Below are 12,392 nucleotides of genomic sequence, written 5' to 3'. Positions count from 1 at the left end.
TCTGTATTGACAATCTCTTCTCACCAGTTTCCTCAGTGTCCGTTAGAAGACGACACATCCGCGCGTCCTCCCTGCCTCTTCCCTTCCCCTGAGAAGCATCCAAGCAGAATAGTTGCATTCCAAGATTCTTGTTTGCAGGATGAAGTTAACTTTTGACACTTTTTATTCACTTTTGGGAACAGTTTTGTGCGAGTCCAAGATAGCTTACACAATACTCCGCTGCAGTCCTAGCCCTGAGACTGTGTCTTAGGAGTGAGAATAAGACTGGGGGTGGAGTGAAACTAATGCGCTGGGCCAGCAGACCCAGCCAGCGAAATTGGCCCCAGAATCTAATATTGTGTTTGTCCCTGTGACAAGCCGGGACTCGAATAGCTGAGAGGCAGCATTGCCCAATTTACCCCCCTGCCTGGGCAGGGCTCCTGAGATTTGATACTGCTTTTCCTGAGGATGTCAAAATTGCCCAGAGTCGGTTTTGGTTAATAACGCAAAAAATTGTCAGATACTCTTTGTAGGAAACCAAACTCGATAATTGCGCTAGACTGAGTTTCCTCCACATTTAACAGGAAATCCTGCAAATCCAGTCCAGCTTCTTGCTTTTCTGTGTGCACTTGAACTAGGCGGTTTTGTACATTGCAGGTAGTGGTGCGTATAATCAGAGGACAAACTATCACTCCTCAGCAGAAAGGTGCTATTCTAAATTATTAACTCTTCTAAGGGAGAGACATGGAAAAAGCTTCAGCTGCTTCCATCACGAGCCACAGGCTTCACGACTGACTCTGGTGCTATTTTATGACATGAAAGGAAGTTACTTTCCCTCCACCCCACTCACAGCTTTCAAACAAACTGTAGAAAAGGTAGGGGAGGGCAGCAGCTGTACCTGCAGAAGCTTTGAACTCAAGGTTACTGCTGTTGCCATGACCCAGCTTCCTAATTCCTACAACAGCCACCTGATCGTTCCCCTGTGATGAATTCTTTGCCGTACAGAACCTATTCTGCATTGCCCAGCAAAGCCCGAAGGGCTGAAAGGGAACTTCTTGCCGTAAAGAAACCAAATTTGACTATTTCACATCAAACAAATGCCAGAGACAGGCAATACTTTCGAAAGGTATGAGCCAGTAAGAGCTGGGGCTCACTCTGCCAGGACTCCGCACAGTCTTAAGGTTACTGCGATGTAATTAGTGCATTGATGATGCCGGGCTCGTGTCTCAGGGTTGCCAGTGGAATTACACCTACACGGCTTCTGCTCAGTTTAGGATACAGGCTTGAGCTTGCCTCAGATGGAACTTATGTTTCTTAACATTCTCTAGGTTTCACCTTGCTGTAAGCTGGTTTGGTTTTGTTGGGGTTTGGGGGATAGTAATTGTTCTTACGCACATTGAGTTCAAATGGGTCATCAGACAATTTTGCACTGGCCCCATCTGTTGGGAGCAGGTCACACTGCGTCTTCCTCAAAGAAAAGATGAGGGAGATGAAAAGGAGAATTTCTATTTTTTTATTTAAATGTTAGGAGTTTGATTGGGGTTTGTTTTCATAATTTCAACGTGAATCTTTAAGAACTGTAGTATTTTTTTAACAACACGCCCAGAGATCAAACACTCAGCTACAGTTTGCTTGAAATACTTAGAAGTTTGATTACAAAAGTAGACTTCCTGCTTCATTTTGCCCAGAATAGGATAATTTTTAATCACTATTATTCAAACAAGGGTAAAAATCAGCCATCTTCACATGACATGTTCACCTGCATTGCTGGGATCAACACAGCCAAAAAATGCACTAGGCAGGCTCTTGACTTAAACAGAAGAAAATAGAGTATCTGCAAGAAATATTTCTTAACTGGTCCCAGTCAAGGTGCAATGGTCTTTAATGGTCTATTCTCAAGACTGAAGAAGTCTCCTTACCAAAGGGACTGGGCAACTATTCTCATGGTCGCAGGGCTCATGCTGTAGTAGAACCTTCTGTCTAAATGCAGGTGTATTTGGCTGTGTCAAGGGTCTTCGTTCTGAGAAGAGGATAAATTAATCTTGAGAGCTGATCTAGTGAAAGTTCTATTTAAAGGGAACGTGAACAAACGATCAGAAAGGGATATTGATCAGCTGTTGACTCCAGAAGCCAATCACTAACTTCAAGTGTAGAGTGATGGAAAAGGCAGTTCGGGAGTTGGCTGGAGCCTAGGAAGTAAGGAAGAGGTAAAAACGAAACTTCAGAGGCTATTCCGGTTCTATGGGTATGAAACCAATGCTGACTGAGGTACTACGAACAGAAACACGCAAGACCACTAATAAAAGTTTATCCTGGCTATTGCATTGAAAAGCTCTAGTTTCCTCAGCTGCTTGTTAGGATGGCGACCTTACCAGTTCTCTTTGCTCCAGCTGGTGTCTTTGGCTTCCATCACATGGAAGGTGAACACATGGCGAGAAGACTCCGAGCTGTTCAGTTCACTTTTATGGACGACTTCACCATGGATGAGAATGAGTCCACCTGTTTGAAAGAAACATCCATACGGCTTTTTTTGAATTGTGAGTGCCAGCTTTAAAATGTAAGGGAAGCTGAAAGTGTTAAAATACAATTTTAGCTCAGTTGTTTTTCTTGAGCTGTAAAGCAGACTTGTTTGGGGATTGTTTTTACCTTTACTTATAGGCAGAGGTATGAACTGGCTGTCATCGTAGGCTGGCTCTGACCCTACAAACTCTACACATGTTGAGGTACCTGGAGCTGCACGGACCATTCTTCGGGTAATTCCACCTGCAAATCCACAAAATAAGCAAACGCACATAAAACCGAAACAGCTAGCTACATTCTGCACAGCAGAGGAACAATATCTGTGATTTCTCTTGGCAACAATAGAAACTTTATTAATTACAGTGTATTAATTTTTTTCCTTAGTAATTTGGGTAGGTTTTTTTCATTAAGCAAAGATTTAGGATTTTCCAGCTGTGGCAGAAACTGATAAACAACTGCCTTTTGTTTGCCTTTCTGGCTCTTTCTGTGCATTGCAACATAGCCCTTTAGGAACACAAATAGTCATACACTCATGCAAAGCCAACCTTTGGTCCATTTCTCCATTCTAGAAGAGCATAAATTGCAATTGGAGTGCAGCTGACTCCAGAATTTATGAGGGGTGAGTGCCTTAAAAGTCGTAAGAGAACTACGATTACACTCACTGAGCGAATGCTTAGGTGAGCAACAGTTTAAAGCGGATTAGTGTGACCTAGAGGTAGTGAAAAACAGGGAACTCTGCTGGTAATCCAATAGTGGTTACGCACACACAGCAACTACCATTGGTCACAACAGCCATTACACGACTGTGCTGATCTGGTTTTGTCCGTGTGTTCCCCTGGGACACTGACAGTTCGCCCATGGCTTGGGTGGTGTCCAAATGATCCTTGCGTAGACTTGGAGGCTTTCCTTGTTTACTGAAATTCAGACCAATATTTGACAGTTGTGTGTGTGTGTGTGGAAGAGGATTTTTATTCCCCTGACATAGCGCTGTCAAGACTAAATTTGATTGGCCAGGGCAAAAAAGGGGATCATTGTGGAGGGGATGCAACCTGGAAAAGAAACAGTTTTGTGAGTGGATGGGGAAAAGAAAAAAGAAAAAAGGGAGATTTCCCAGTGTATTCCTACTCTGGAAGGCAAAAGGAGGATTATTACTCTTTGCAGTCCGGATCAGACTTGATGAACGTTTTCAAGGCTGCAGTCAAAACAGTGAAAGGAGCACCAACATGTAGCAGTGACCTGTTTCACTACAGGAAGAAAGGACCCAGTAGTTTAAGACCTTCCTTACATCAACATCTTAATCTCAGTGGCTTAGCAAGGAAGACTGAATCTTGCAGGGGAAGCTTCTGAGCGAAGCTTCTCACTGAAGCGAAAAGAAAAGATTCAGGAGCAGTTTTAATGGGCCTCCCCTTAACAGGTTCTGGAGTAAATAAAAATTCAGGAGGACTGTCCCTCCTTGGCCCAGTACCCTGGATTCTTTGTTTCTAGGCTAGATATCAACTTAAAACTAAACACAGTGTCAGTTGTATATACTATCTATTTTTCGTTAGAAAACATCGTTAAGTTAGACTCATGTGATGGACTGGCGGCCAAGAGCAAAGCGAAGCAGTTAATAACCTGCTGAAAAATGTGATTGTAGATTTGACAACAGCACAGGGGGAGATCCTTGTAGTAAATAAAGTCATCCTTTCAACAAACAAGAATAGTAGTGTGTTTCTGCAGGCACTGCACAATGCAGAGAACATAACACTCCCCGTGTTACCCCCCACCCTTAATCAAGACGAGGGAGCGCGTTTCACAGCACGCACCGAACTACTGTGACTTACTGGTGTGGGAGCCGGGAATGAACCACAAGCAGCCGTTCTCCCGCGTGGCATCCTCCAGGGCAATCCAGAACCCCAGGATTCTGCCCAAAGGCTCCGTGTGCAGGAAGGTGGCATCCTGGTGCGGGGTCACTGCAACAGGACACGGCCGTTAGGGTCTTTTAATGCCTGAGGAATTCAGTGCCGCTAGAAGGAGAGCGGGCTGCTTCTCCCTGACTTGACCTGACCTACCCTGCCCACCCTTCTGTCACACACATTAAATCTTACGTAAAAATACCACCTTTCAGCCTGCTGCAAATCTAAAAGTAGCTCTTTGTTCAAGTTGCATATGATGTAGAAACATTTCTGGAAAACGTGGGTGCTTTTTAATAATTTTAAGGTCTGGACCACAAAACTCACAGGCTTAAGTCTGATTCTGAGCCTTTTTCCTGGTGATATTCCTTTCCTAAAGGAGTATTATCTGCAGTGTGATACAGAGATAATACGAATCTCACCTTCACCACCAATGCCAGGTTGCTGCAAAGAAAGAAAGGTGATGTGTGAAGAGTTTCACAGCTTCCCACCTAACAGGCTCTTATTTCTTGAGTGACGAGACGACTTGAATTACTGTACCTTGAAAATATACATGCTTTGCACAACTACTGGTCTCTCAAGGCCTAGTTTTCTTCCCAATTCCTGCAAGAAAACTTTCCAAGATATATGTTTGTTGTTTTCTGCACACTATAAAGTATTGTTCTTTGAAGATATTTAAATTTTCTTTTACAGACAAAATTACTATCCTTGGGAGCCTAGAAAATTAAGATTAACTACTCCATCATTTTTTTCCCAGACCGTTCTAGGAAACAGTAACAGCTCACCTGCACCTTGGAGCAGTGGGTGATTTGCTTGAAGACAGGATCATAAGCATGTAAAGCTAAGGGGAAAGAAAAGGCTCAGACTGAAGATTTCATTAACAGAAGGGAACTTGGCAGCTCTCAATGATGAGCTGCAGAGGTGACAGCCAAGCAGATAAATTGCAGCCAGAAACTTTCATCCCTCCCAAGAGTGGATATACAGAATCACAGAATCATTCAGGTTGGAAAAGACCTTTAAGATCATCAAGACCAACCATCAACCCCACCATGCCCACTAAACCATGTCCCGAAGTGCCATGTCTACACGTTTTTTGAACACCTCCAGGGATGATGACTCCACCACCTCCCTGGGCAGCCTCTTCCAGTGCTTCACCACTCTCTCAGTAAAGAAATTTTTCCTAATATCCAGCCTGAACCTCCCCTGACACAACTTGAGGCCGTTTCCTCTCGTTCTATCGCGTGGCTTATCACACCTAAGGCGATAGAACACTTGTAGATTTGTACAATCTTCTTTAGAAACCAAAAATATAATCACTCACTGGCCACAAGCTGCAGCTATACAAAAATTAGTGTTTAACAGAGCGAACAAAAATTGAGTATTATGTGATTAAGTATTATATTATGCAAATGCTAACACAACCACCACTATACATGACCCTGAGGCACATAGCTGAATTCACCCTTTAGAAAACACAGTTCTTAAGACCTATCAGAAAAGTTATTACTGCAAAAATGAGCTAAGGCTTATCTTTGGTGCCCTTCGCAGGGGCCCACAGCCTGCGGGTCAGAGCTACAGCCCAGCTCTGATAAAACCATAAAGCAAAGTCTTGGAATCGTGGCTCCATCTCATCATGATGGAATTTGCCCAGAGGACCCATGACCAGGTCCAGCAGAGGCTGCTCCTGAGCAAGGGATGAGACTACACTCGACCAAAAGGAGTAATTACAGAAAATAAGTCAAGAGAAGCCTTTTGAATTGTTAAGTTGCTGAGTCAGCAGGCATCTACAGTTGTTTTCACTTCCCCCAGGGAAAAGCTAAAGTATAACAGAATGGCAGGGGGTGGAAGGAGGGAGAGTGTTTTTCTGAGAAAACCAAAGCGCTGAGAACACTCGGTACTGAATTTCCAAGTTTAGCGAAGTTTAATCTGAACAAAGTTCGTGTGTTTGGAGATGCAGTGAATCCTGTTCTCGTTTTCCATGTATTGTTTGAAAACAAAAGGGATCAAAATGCAAGTTTGGTAGCTGGGAGAGAGGAAATAGGTCAAACTGAAACCAGTAAGAGTAAAGAAAAGGTGCTGGTGACACCAAAGGAGGGAAGACAGCTTCAGCGTTGGCAACCCACCACCGCACAGGATACGGAAGACAGTTTGATCTGTACTGAATATGACCGGTCTTAGGTGGTAAATTTGTTAGAGCAATCTCTTACATAAAAGAGACAAGGGCTGAAGTCCAAACTTTCACACGTCAGTGACTCTCAGCTATGCATAGCTGAAAAACCTCCTTGAAGGGTTTTTTTTGTAAAGGACCGTAACAGAAGATTTTGAAGTCCTTTGACAGCAGAGAGAGAGAGGGGCAACACGGAGAGAATTGCAGAGACAGTGACAGAGCGATGTGGGGAAAAGCAGAATGATGTGTAGAAATCAAGTTGAAGAATTTAATGCAGAAACCCAGGGTAAGACAGCCCGGGGCTGCGAAGACAGGAGCTGCACGGCCACAATGGCAAGAAGGGGTGAGGTTTGAGAGATTTGATGCAGTAGTCCCCAGGAGGCACAGAGAAGCAACAGAAGAGGGAAGAAGTTACTTCTCTGCTCAGAAAGGTTTCAAGTCAGATGGCCAAGGTTATTTAGAGCGAGTAGGTCTGGAGAAATCCTCATGTCTGAAAACATGTCCCTTTTGTCCATCCCTCTCAAAACCCCATTCTTTAAACATACCGTGGCCAATCTTGCTGATGGATTTCTCCTTTGGAATTAGAAAGTTACCTACAAAACAAGAATTCAACATTGTTTGCAAAGCAGGGATCAACCCTAAGCTAGAAACTGGCCCCTGGCCCCTCGCTCAGCCTTCTCCTGTCCCCTCCCTGCTGTAACTCAGGCCAGAGCTTACCTCTCTCATCCAAAACGCCTTTCTCAAAGAAGAATCTAATCTTGTCTCCACTGGTTAGGAAATAATCCGAGCTACCCTGCCAGGGATAAGAGCCCAGTAAAGATAGTATCCTTGTAAGAACATAAATGAACCTTTGATCAAAGCGTTAATACTCACCTGCATCTTTCTCGCATCAGGCCGCAGCATAAAACAAAACACAGTCAGTAGAAATCACTCGTACAAAGGCTTTCCACAATACTAAATCTCTTGGCATTGGTTCGGATTTTACAAGAATCTCTCGCATAGAGGCTACCCTTGCTTTTCTTTTGCTGGCTGCCCGGAAAATAACCTATCTTCTGTCTGCAGAACAAGTACAAAGTGATCTATGAGAGCTGCTTGTGGCTACCTGGGGCGTTAGCTGTGGGGGCTGAAAGCAGAGCAGAGCCTCACGCATCCTCTCCTCCTTCGCCCTTTGGCCACCACCAGACATTTGCAGAAAGCTGCAGAGCAAATGCCTCTCACAGTGTTATGTTCTGTTAGAAGAGTCATGTTCCCTCAGAGTGAATCCTGAGCAGCTATTTGCTTTTTCCTTTCCCCCTTCTCCTTCCAGCGCTCTGACGGGGACAGCCCTCCCCTTCTCGGTACCTGCGCCTGGAGCTGCTCCTCTTCCTTGGTGGAGAACTCGGTGCGGCAGTGCGGTGGCACTTCCATCTCCGCTATGATTCTCTGAATCTGGTTCCTCATGCTGTCACACTCCTCGGCGGTGAAAAAATGCTCTAGGACAAGGAAGCCATCCTTGCGGAACTGGAAGAGAGAGGGTGGCTGCGCTCCTCCAGAGTCCTCGGGGGAAGCAGCACAAAGCAAGAGAAAACAGTTCTGGCCCTTCGCTGTGCCTCAGCTCAGTGCAAAAAGCATCCCAACTTCAGCTCTGCAGCTGGACAACCTGCTCTTAATTTTTAATTTCAGAAGGGGTTTCTATTGTAAAAAAGATAGTTCATTAACAGGCTTAGATTCCATACAGTTAAGAATAACGCCTCAGTCCACAAAGCAGAGAAGATATGATCACTAGAGCCTTTGTGGCTTAAGGATATCTTATCTAAGATGAGCAACCAGCAACTATTAAATTACAAATCCTGCTAACATGATCAGAGCAGTCATACCTGGATTCCAAGTAAGAATTAGATTCTTTTACAAGCTGGAAAGCGTTGTTTTCTCTAAGGGAAAAATCCTTGGGTGATTTCTCACAGTTGACTACACAATCCCGCACAAAATGAAGTGAACTCTGTTGGCATTACTGTTTCTTTATATAGAACACCCTGGAGATTAGCCTTTGACAGGCAGATTTCGACTTCAAGGGTGAGAGCTGAGCAGCAGAGACAGAAGGGCACAAGCAAAATTCCTCCAAGAGCTCTGTGGGACAAGTTGCCCTCTGGAAGAGTTTGTAGCCATGACAGGGTCCTCACACACTCAAAATGAGTGTAAGATAAGAAGCTGAGAAGAATATAAAGTGCTTGTAAAGCAGATCTTTGCTAGACCTGATCAGAGGTTAACTAGCAGTGACCGTATCTTACAAGTAGTGTCACCCGCCTGCGCTACAGACATGCTCCTTCCCCGGGGTGCCGTTCCTTACCTTTTGGATCTGATGCTGGGTTACAAACGCCATCAGAGGCAAAAGCTCCCAGGATCTCACCAGCAACACCAGGCTCTGCAGGACTGACTCCCCGCCTCTTCACGTGATCCTCTTCCCAGCATGTGATAACAGCAAGCGCTGGGCAGCCGGACTCTTGCACAGCCAGCGGAGCAGCCTCGCAAGGAATTGTGTCCCCATCTCTGGCCATTTGTTCCTGGCAGGGACATTTGGGGCTGCGGAGTTTTGCTTTGGCTCTTGGTGCTACTTAAAGCGCAGAAAAAAGTTTTGCTCAAGTGCGATCACAAACTTGATTCACTTAACTCCAAGGAGGAATCACGGTTGTAATTAATAACCCAGATTTAAAAACAGAGCAGTTAAGACGGTAAGCAAAGCAGTAAAATAAGATAAGGGAGGTAAAATAAGATTCGAGTGGGATTAAAAGATCTAAAAGTTTTGAAACAAATTTAAAGTGGCAATTTAAACTCCTACAGAGCCCTTTTTGCTCTGTCAGCGCTTCAGCACACTCACCTGAAAGGGACTTCAGCAGCCCCGGAGATGGCAAACGTCAGACTAAAAGGTGTTAAAGCTAAAGAGTTTTCACTAAGGGTTTGGTAAAATTCATAGGGATCCTATCTGTTATTTTCATTCACAGCTGCTCTTGGGCGATGCACACCTTCACTTGCTGGGTTCTCTCTCCTGCAGCTCCAGATGTGCGTGTGAATAGGTGAACCCAAAGCCACAGCTCAAACCAGAGAGAGAAAATGCAGAAACTAGCTTGAAAAGGCAGAAAAGAGCAAAGAATAGATGCCAGCCCAGCAGTGACGCTCCCCGCCGACACATCCCTCCCATCGCACAGGAATCCCTGGGGAAGGTTTTCCTCTCCAGAGGGAAGAAAAAAAAAAAACACCAACGGTTTGGCTCTTGTGGGAAACACCAAACCCATCCTTTCAGCAGCACTCTACAAAGTAACAACATCATGGGGGCAGTTTTATGCATCACTCACCTAGCCAAAAAAGACACCCAACAAAATGAAGGAGAGCAAAATGCTCCTGGGAAGGTGTTTGTCTACAAATACATTTGCTAGCAACTGAAAATCTATCTTGAAGAGATATTATTAGAAAAAACAAAGACCTCTATTTTGTGAGGGAATCAACTCTGGATAAAAATCCCTCTTCATCTTGTTCAAGGTTGGCTTTGTTTTTTAATGAAAAGGGGAAAAATAAGTATTTTCTCTTTTTGAGTATTTACAGCTTATTTTCAAGCTTTTCTCTGCACACAAGAGGACGTGAATTCGGTAGTTTAAAAAGCTAAATTTTGCCGGAGAATTTAATCACTGGGCTACAAACATGGAGGGGAAACAATCAACCTCCAATGCTGCAAAACTCAAATAATCAAGTAATTCCTCCTTCCTGTTAAAGGACTCTCACCAACTGAACAAGCTGAAATGTTTTTAAGGTGTGTAACCAGTGGAAAAAATCCCTGCTGTAGCTATTGCCTGTAAGTTGATCTCGTGAGGACCCACCTCACCGGGAGGCAGCAATCCTGGAGAAACATGCCTTCTGTACACACTCCTATGCCACTCCTCAGTCCCTCGGTTACCTCTGTCATTCGTAATGTCATGTACTTCTCATTCCCAGTCTTTTTTTTTCCCCAGTAATTTAGCACGTCATCTTCTCCACTCCCCACCTTACGCACAGGCGATGACTTCAGAAGCTGTTTTAGTTCATACGCATGACAATAAACCACAGCTTTCCTGTTCTACGGATTGTTTTGAGCAATATAAACAGATCACAGCACACAACACAGCAAGAGCAGAAGATAACTGATTGCATAAACTAGGAGAGGCAACACATCTTGGTTACAGGAGCATTCATCAGTGCCTGTCCTTAGGAGTCCTCCAGTTCTTTGCCACTCCAGACGTGCTCCTATTTTGAGGCTTAGAAAGACCTACTCAGCAAGAGGAAAACCACCTCCGCCACATAATGCCCAAAAAAGTCAAAGAGAAGGATGTCATCTTTGTGAATACCTTCTCTGCCAGTAAGTTTAAATAAGGAAGGTAGAAAGTACTTGGACAAAACCAGGAAATGACCCCCTTTTCCTTCCCTTCCTCCCCCTCTGAGAGCTCTTTTGAAGACTATTAAACAACATTTTCTCCTGCCAGCTCTGCAATAAAAACTGCACTTCTGGAAAACTCCATTGGAGGCTGCCAAAGCCCATCCCATGTCTATATGAAAGGTACAGGAGTGAGTGACATCTGGAACATGGACAACCCTGCAGCAGACAAAGCACAAGTGTTTCAAATGCCTTTTTGACTGGCACAATTATCCTCATTTCCTCCTCAATAACAGTTCCTATTGAAACCATTTGGACCCAAGCCAGCTTGCCAGTTCTCCAGAGCCAGTTTAAGCAGCTCAGCACTCTCGCCAAAATTGCTGCTGTTGGAGCTGCCAGGGTTATTAGGTAAGCGAAGATTTCAGCTAGATCTCTTATCACCTCTCCTGAAGTCTTCAACATTATCGACAAGTGACGGAATATTTAATGAGAAACAAGGGGCACAGGAGCAACGATAACAATAACAAGTATTTAAATTGTGTTGAATAGCATATTAGTATTTAAAATGGCATAGGTACTTGAATACTTTTTGTTTTCCCTGTCTTGGCAGTCCTTTCTTTCAAGTCATCAGAAGCCTCAGAAAAGCAGTAATTTTCCATCAAGAGAATTCTCATTGTCATCAACAGGTACAAACAAGATGGTTACTTTCTTCAAAAATCAGCAAGGTAAAAAGCTTATGGTGCAGTAGGGCTAGAGGATTTTACCGGAATAAAACCAATATAGTTCCAGCTGCCTCTATTGCATCTTCATGCTTTTCAATGAGCTAAGTAGAAAACTTGGAATTATCAGGATTAAAAGTCTTTTTCCCACGAAGACAGATCAGTTCTTTACCCTTGGGCTCTTTCCCCATCACTGTGTTAGTCTTGCAGGAATCCAGCAAGCACCAGTTTTCTTTGATGGTGCCTTTCATTCCTTCCTTTTGCTCAGCTATTCAAAGAGCTGGTAAATCCTTGCCAAAAGGAGCTGCAGTCCAAGTAAGCCTTAGATGACAAGGTGTGTTGTGTCCTCCCCCTTCTTGGTTCAGTCCTGCTAAGCATTTCATTAAAACTCATCAATGCCAATAAGCAGCATCTGAGACTACCCACCTTTCACCTGTTTCACAGCCTGCTCACATTTTCTGTCACTGAAGTGGGGCCAACATCACTGGGGAAAAGTAGTCTTGGACAAAGGAAGCAAGGGAAGGCAAAACACAAGAGATACCTTTCTATACAATAAATGAGCTGCACAGAAACTCAAACTTCCTTTGAAAGTTGCAGGCTGATTCTCTGTAACACATCATGAACATGCTCAATTAAGAAAGACGCTGTCTGCCAGCATTTTCAGCTGAAGAAGTAGTGCGTGGGGTAGGCAGACAGCTAGGAGACACACTTAAATAGTTTGTTACCAGCAGTTGGCT

General features: G+C 44.1%; 1 protein-coding gene across 2 annotated transcripts; it reads right to left on the bottom strand.

The window, feature by feature from the left end:
- Nucleotides 1–1,478: 1,478 nt before the first annotated feature.
- PHYHD1 (phytanoyl-CoA dioxygenase domain containing 1) lies at nucleotides 1,479–8,945 on the bottom strand. Of its 2 annotated transcripts, XM_009808456.2 has the most exons (11): nucleotides 8,885–8,945; nucleotides 7,900–8,058; nucleotides 7,276–7,351; nucleotides 7,104–7,151; nucleotides 5,177–5,232; nucleotides 4,932–4,994; nucleotides 4,814–4,835; nucleotides 4,323–4,451; nucleotides 2,626–2,742; nucleotides 2,352–2,478; nucleotides 1,479–2,168 (listed from the first exon to the last, which is right to left on the bottom strand). In XM_009808456.2, the coding sequence occupies exons 1-11, from the start codon at nucleotides 8,915–8,917 to the stop codon at nucleotides 2,123–2,125; spliced, it is 876 nt and encodes a 291-aa protein (XP_009806758.2). In that variant the 5' UTR covers nucleotides 8,918–8,945; the 3' UTR covers nucleotides 1,479–2,122. The 2 variants fall into 2 exon arrangements, with proteins under 2 accessions (XP_009806758.2, XP_009806759.2); XM_009808457.2 differs by lacking the exon at nucleotides 4,932–4,994.
- Nucleotides 8,946–12,392: the final 3,447 nt, after the last annotated feature.

This window comes from Gavia stellata, chromosome 24, assembly GCF_030936135.1.
Source record: "Gavia stellata isolate bGavSte3 chromosome 24, bGavSte3.hap2, whole genome shotgun sequence".
In the NCBI taxonomy this organism is placed as follows: domain Eukaryota; kingdom Metazoa; phylum Chordata; class Aves; order Gaviiformes; family Gaviidae; genus Gavia; species Gavia stellata.
Note: the sequence above shows the minus strand (reverse complement) of the source record. Positions and strands in the feature narration are given on the sequence as shown.

Excerpts from the sequence above, each read along its gene's own strand:
- PHYHD1 (XM_009808456.2), bottom strand. The coding sequence starts at position 8,917 with ATGGCGTTTGTAACCCAGCATCAGATCCAAAAG. Across the intron at positions 5,233-7,103 it reads CATCAGCAAGATTGGCCACG|CTTTACATGCTTATGATCCT; the intron begins GTATGTTTAAAG and ends CTTTCCCCTTAG. Across the intron at positions 4,836-4,931 it reads AAAGCATGTATATTTTCAAG|CAACCTGGCATTGGTGGTGA; the intron begins GTACAGTAATTC and ends CTTTCTTTGCAG.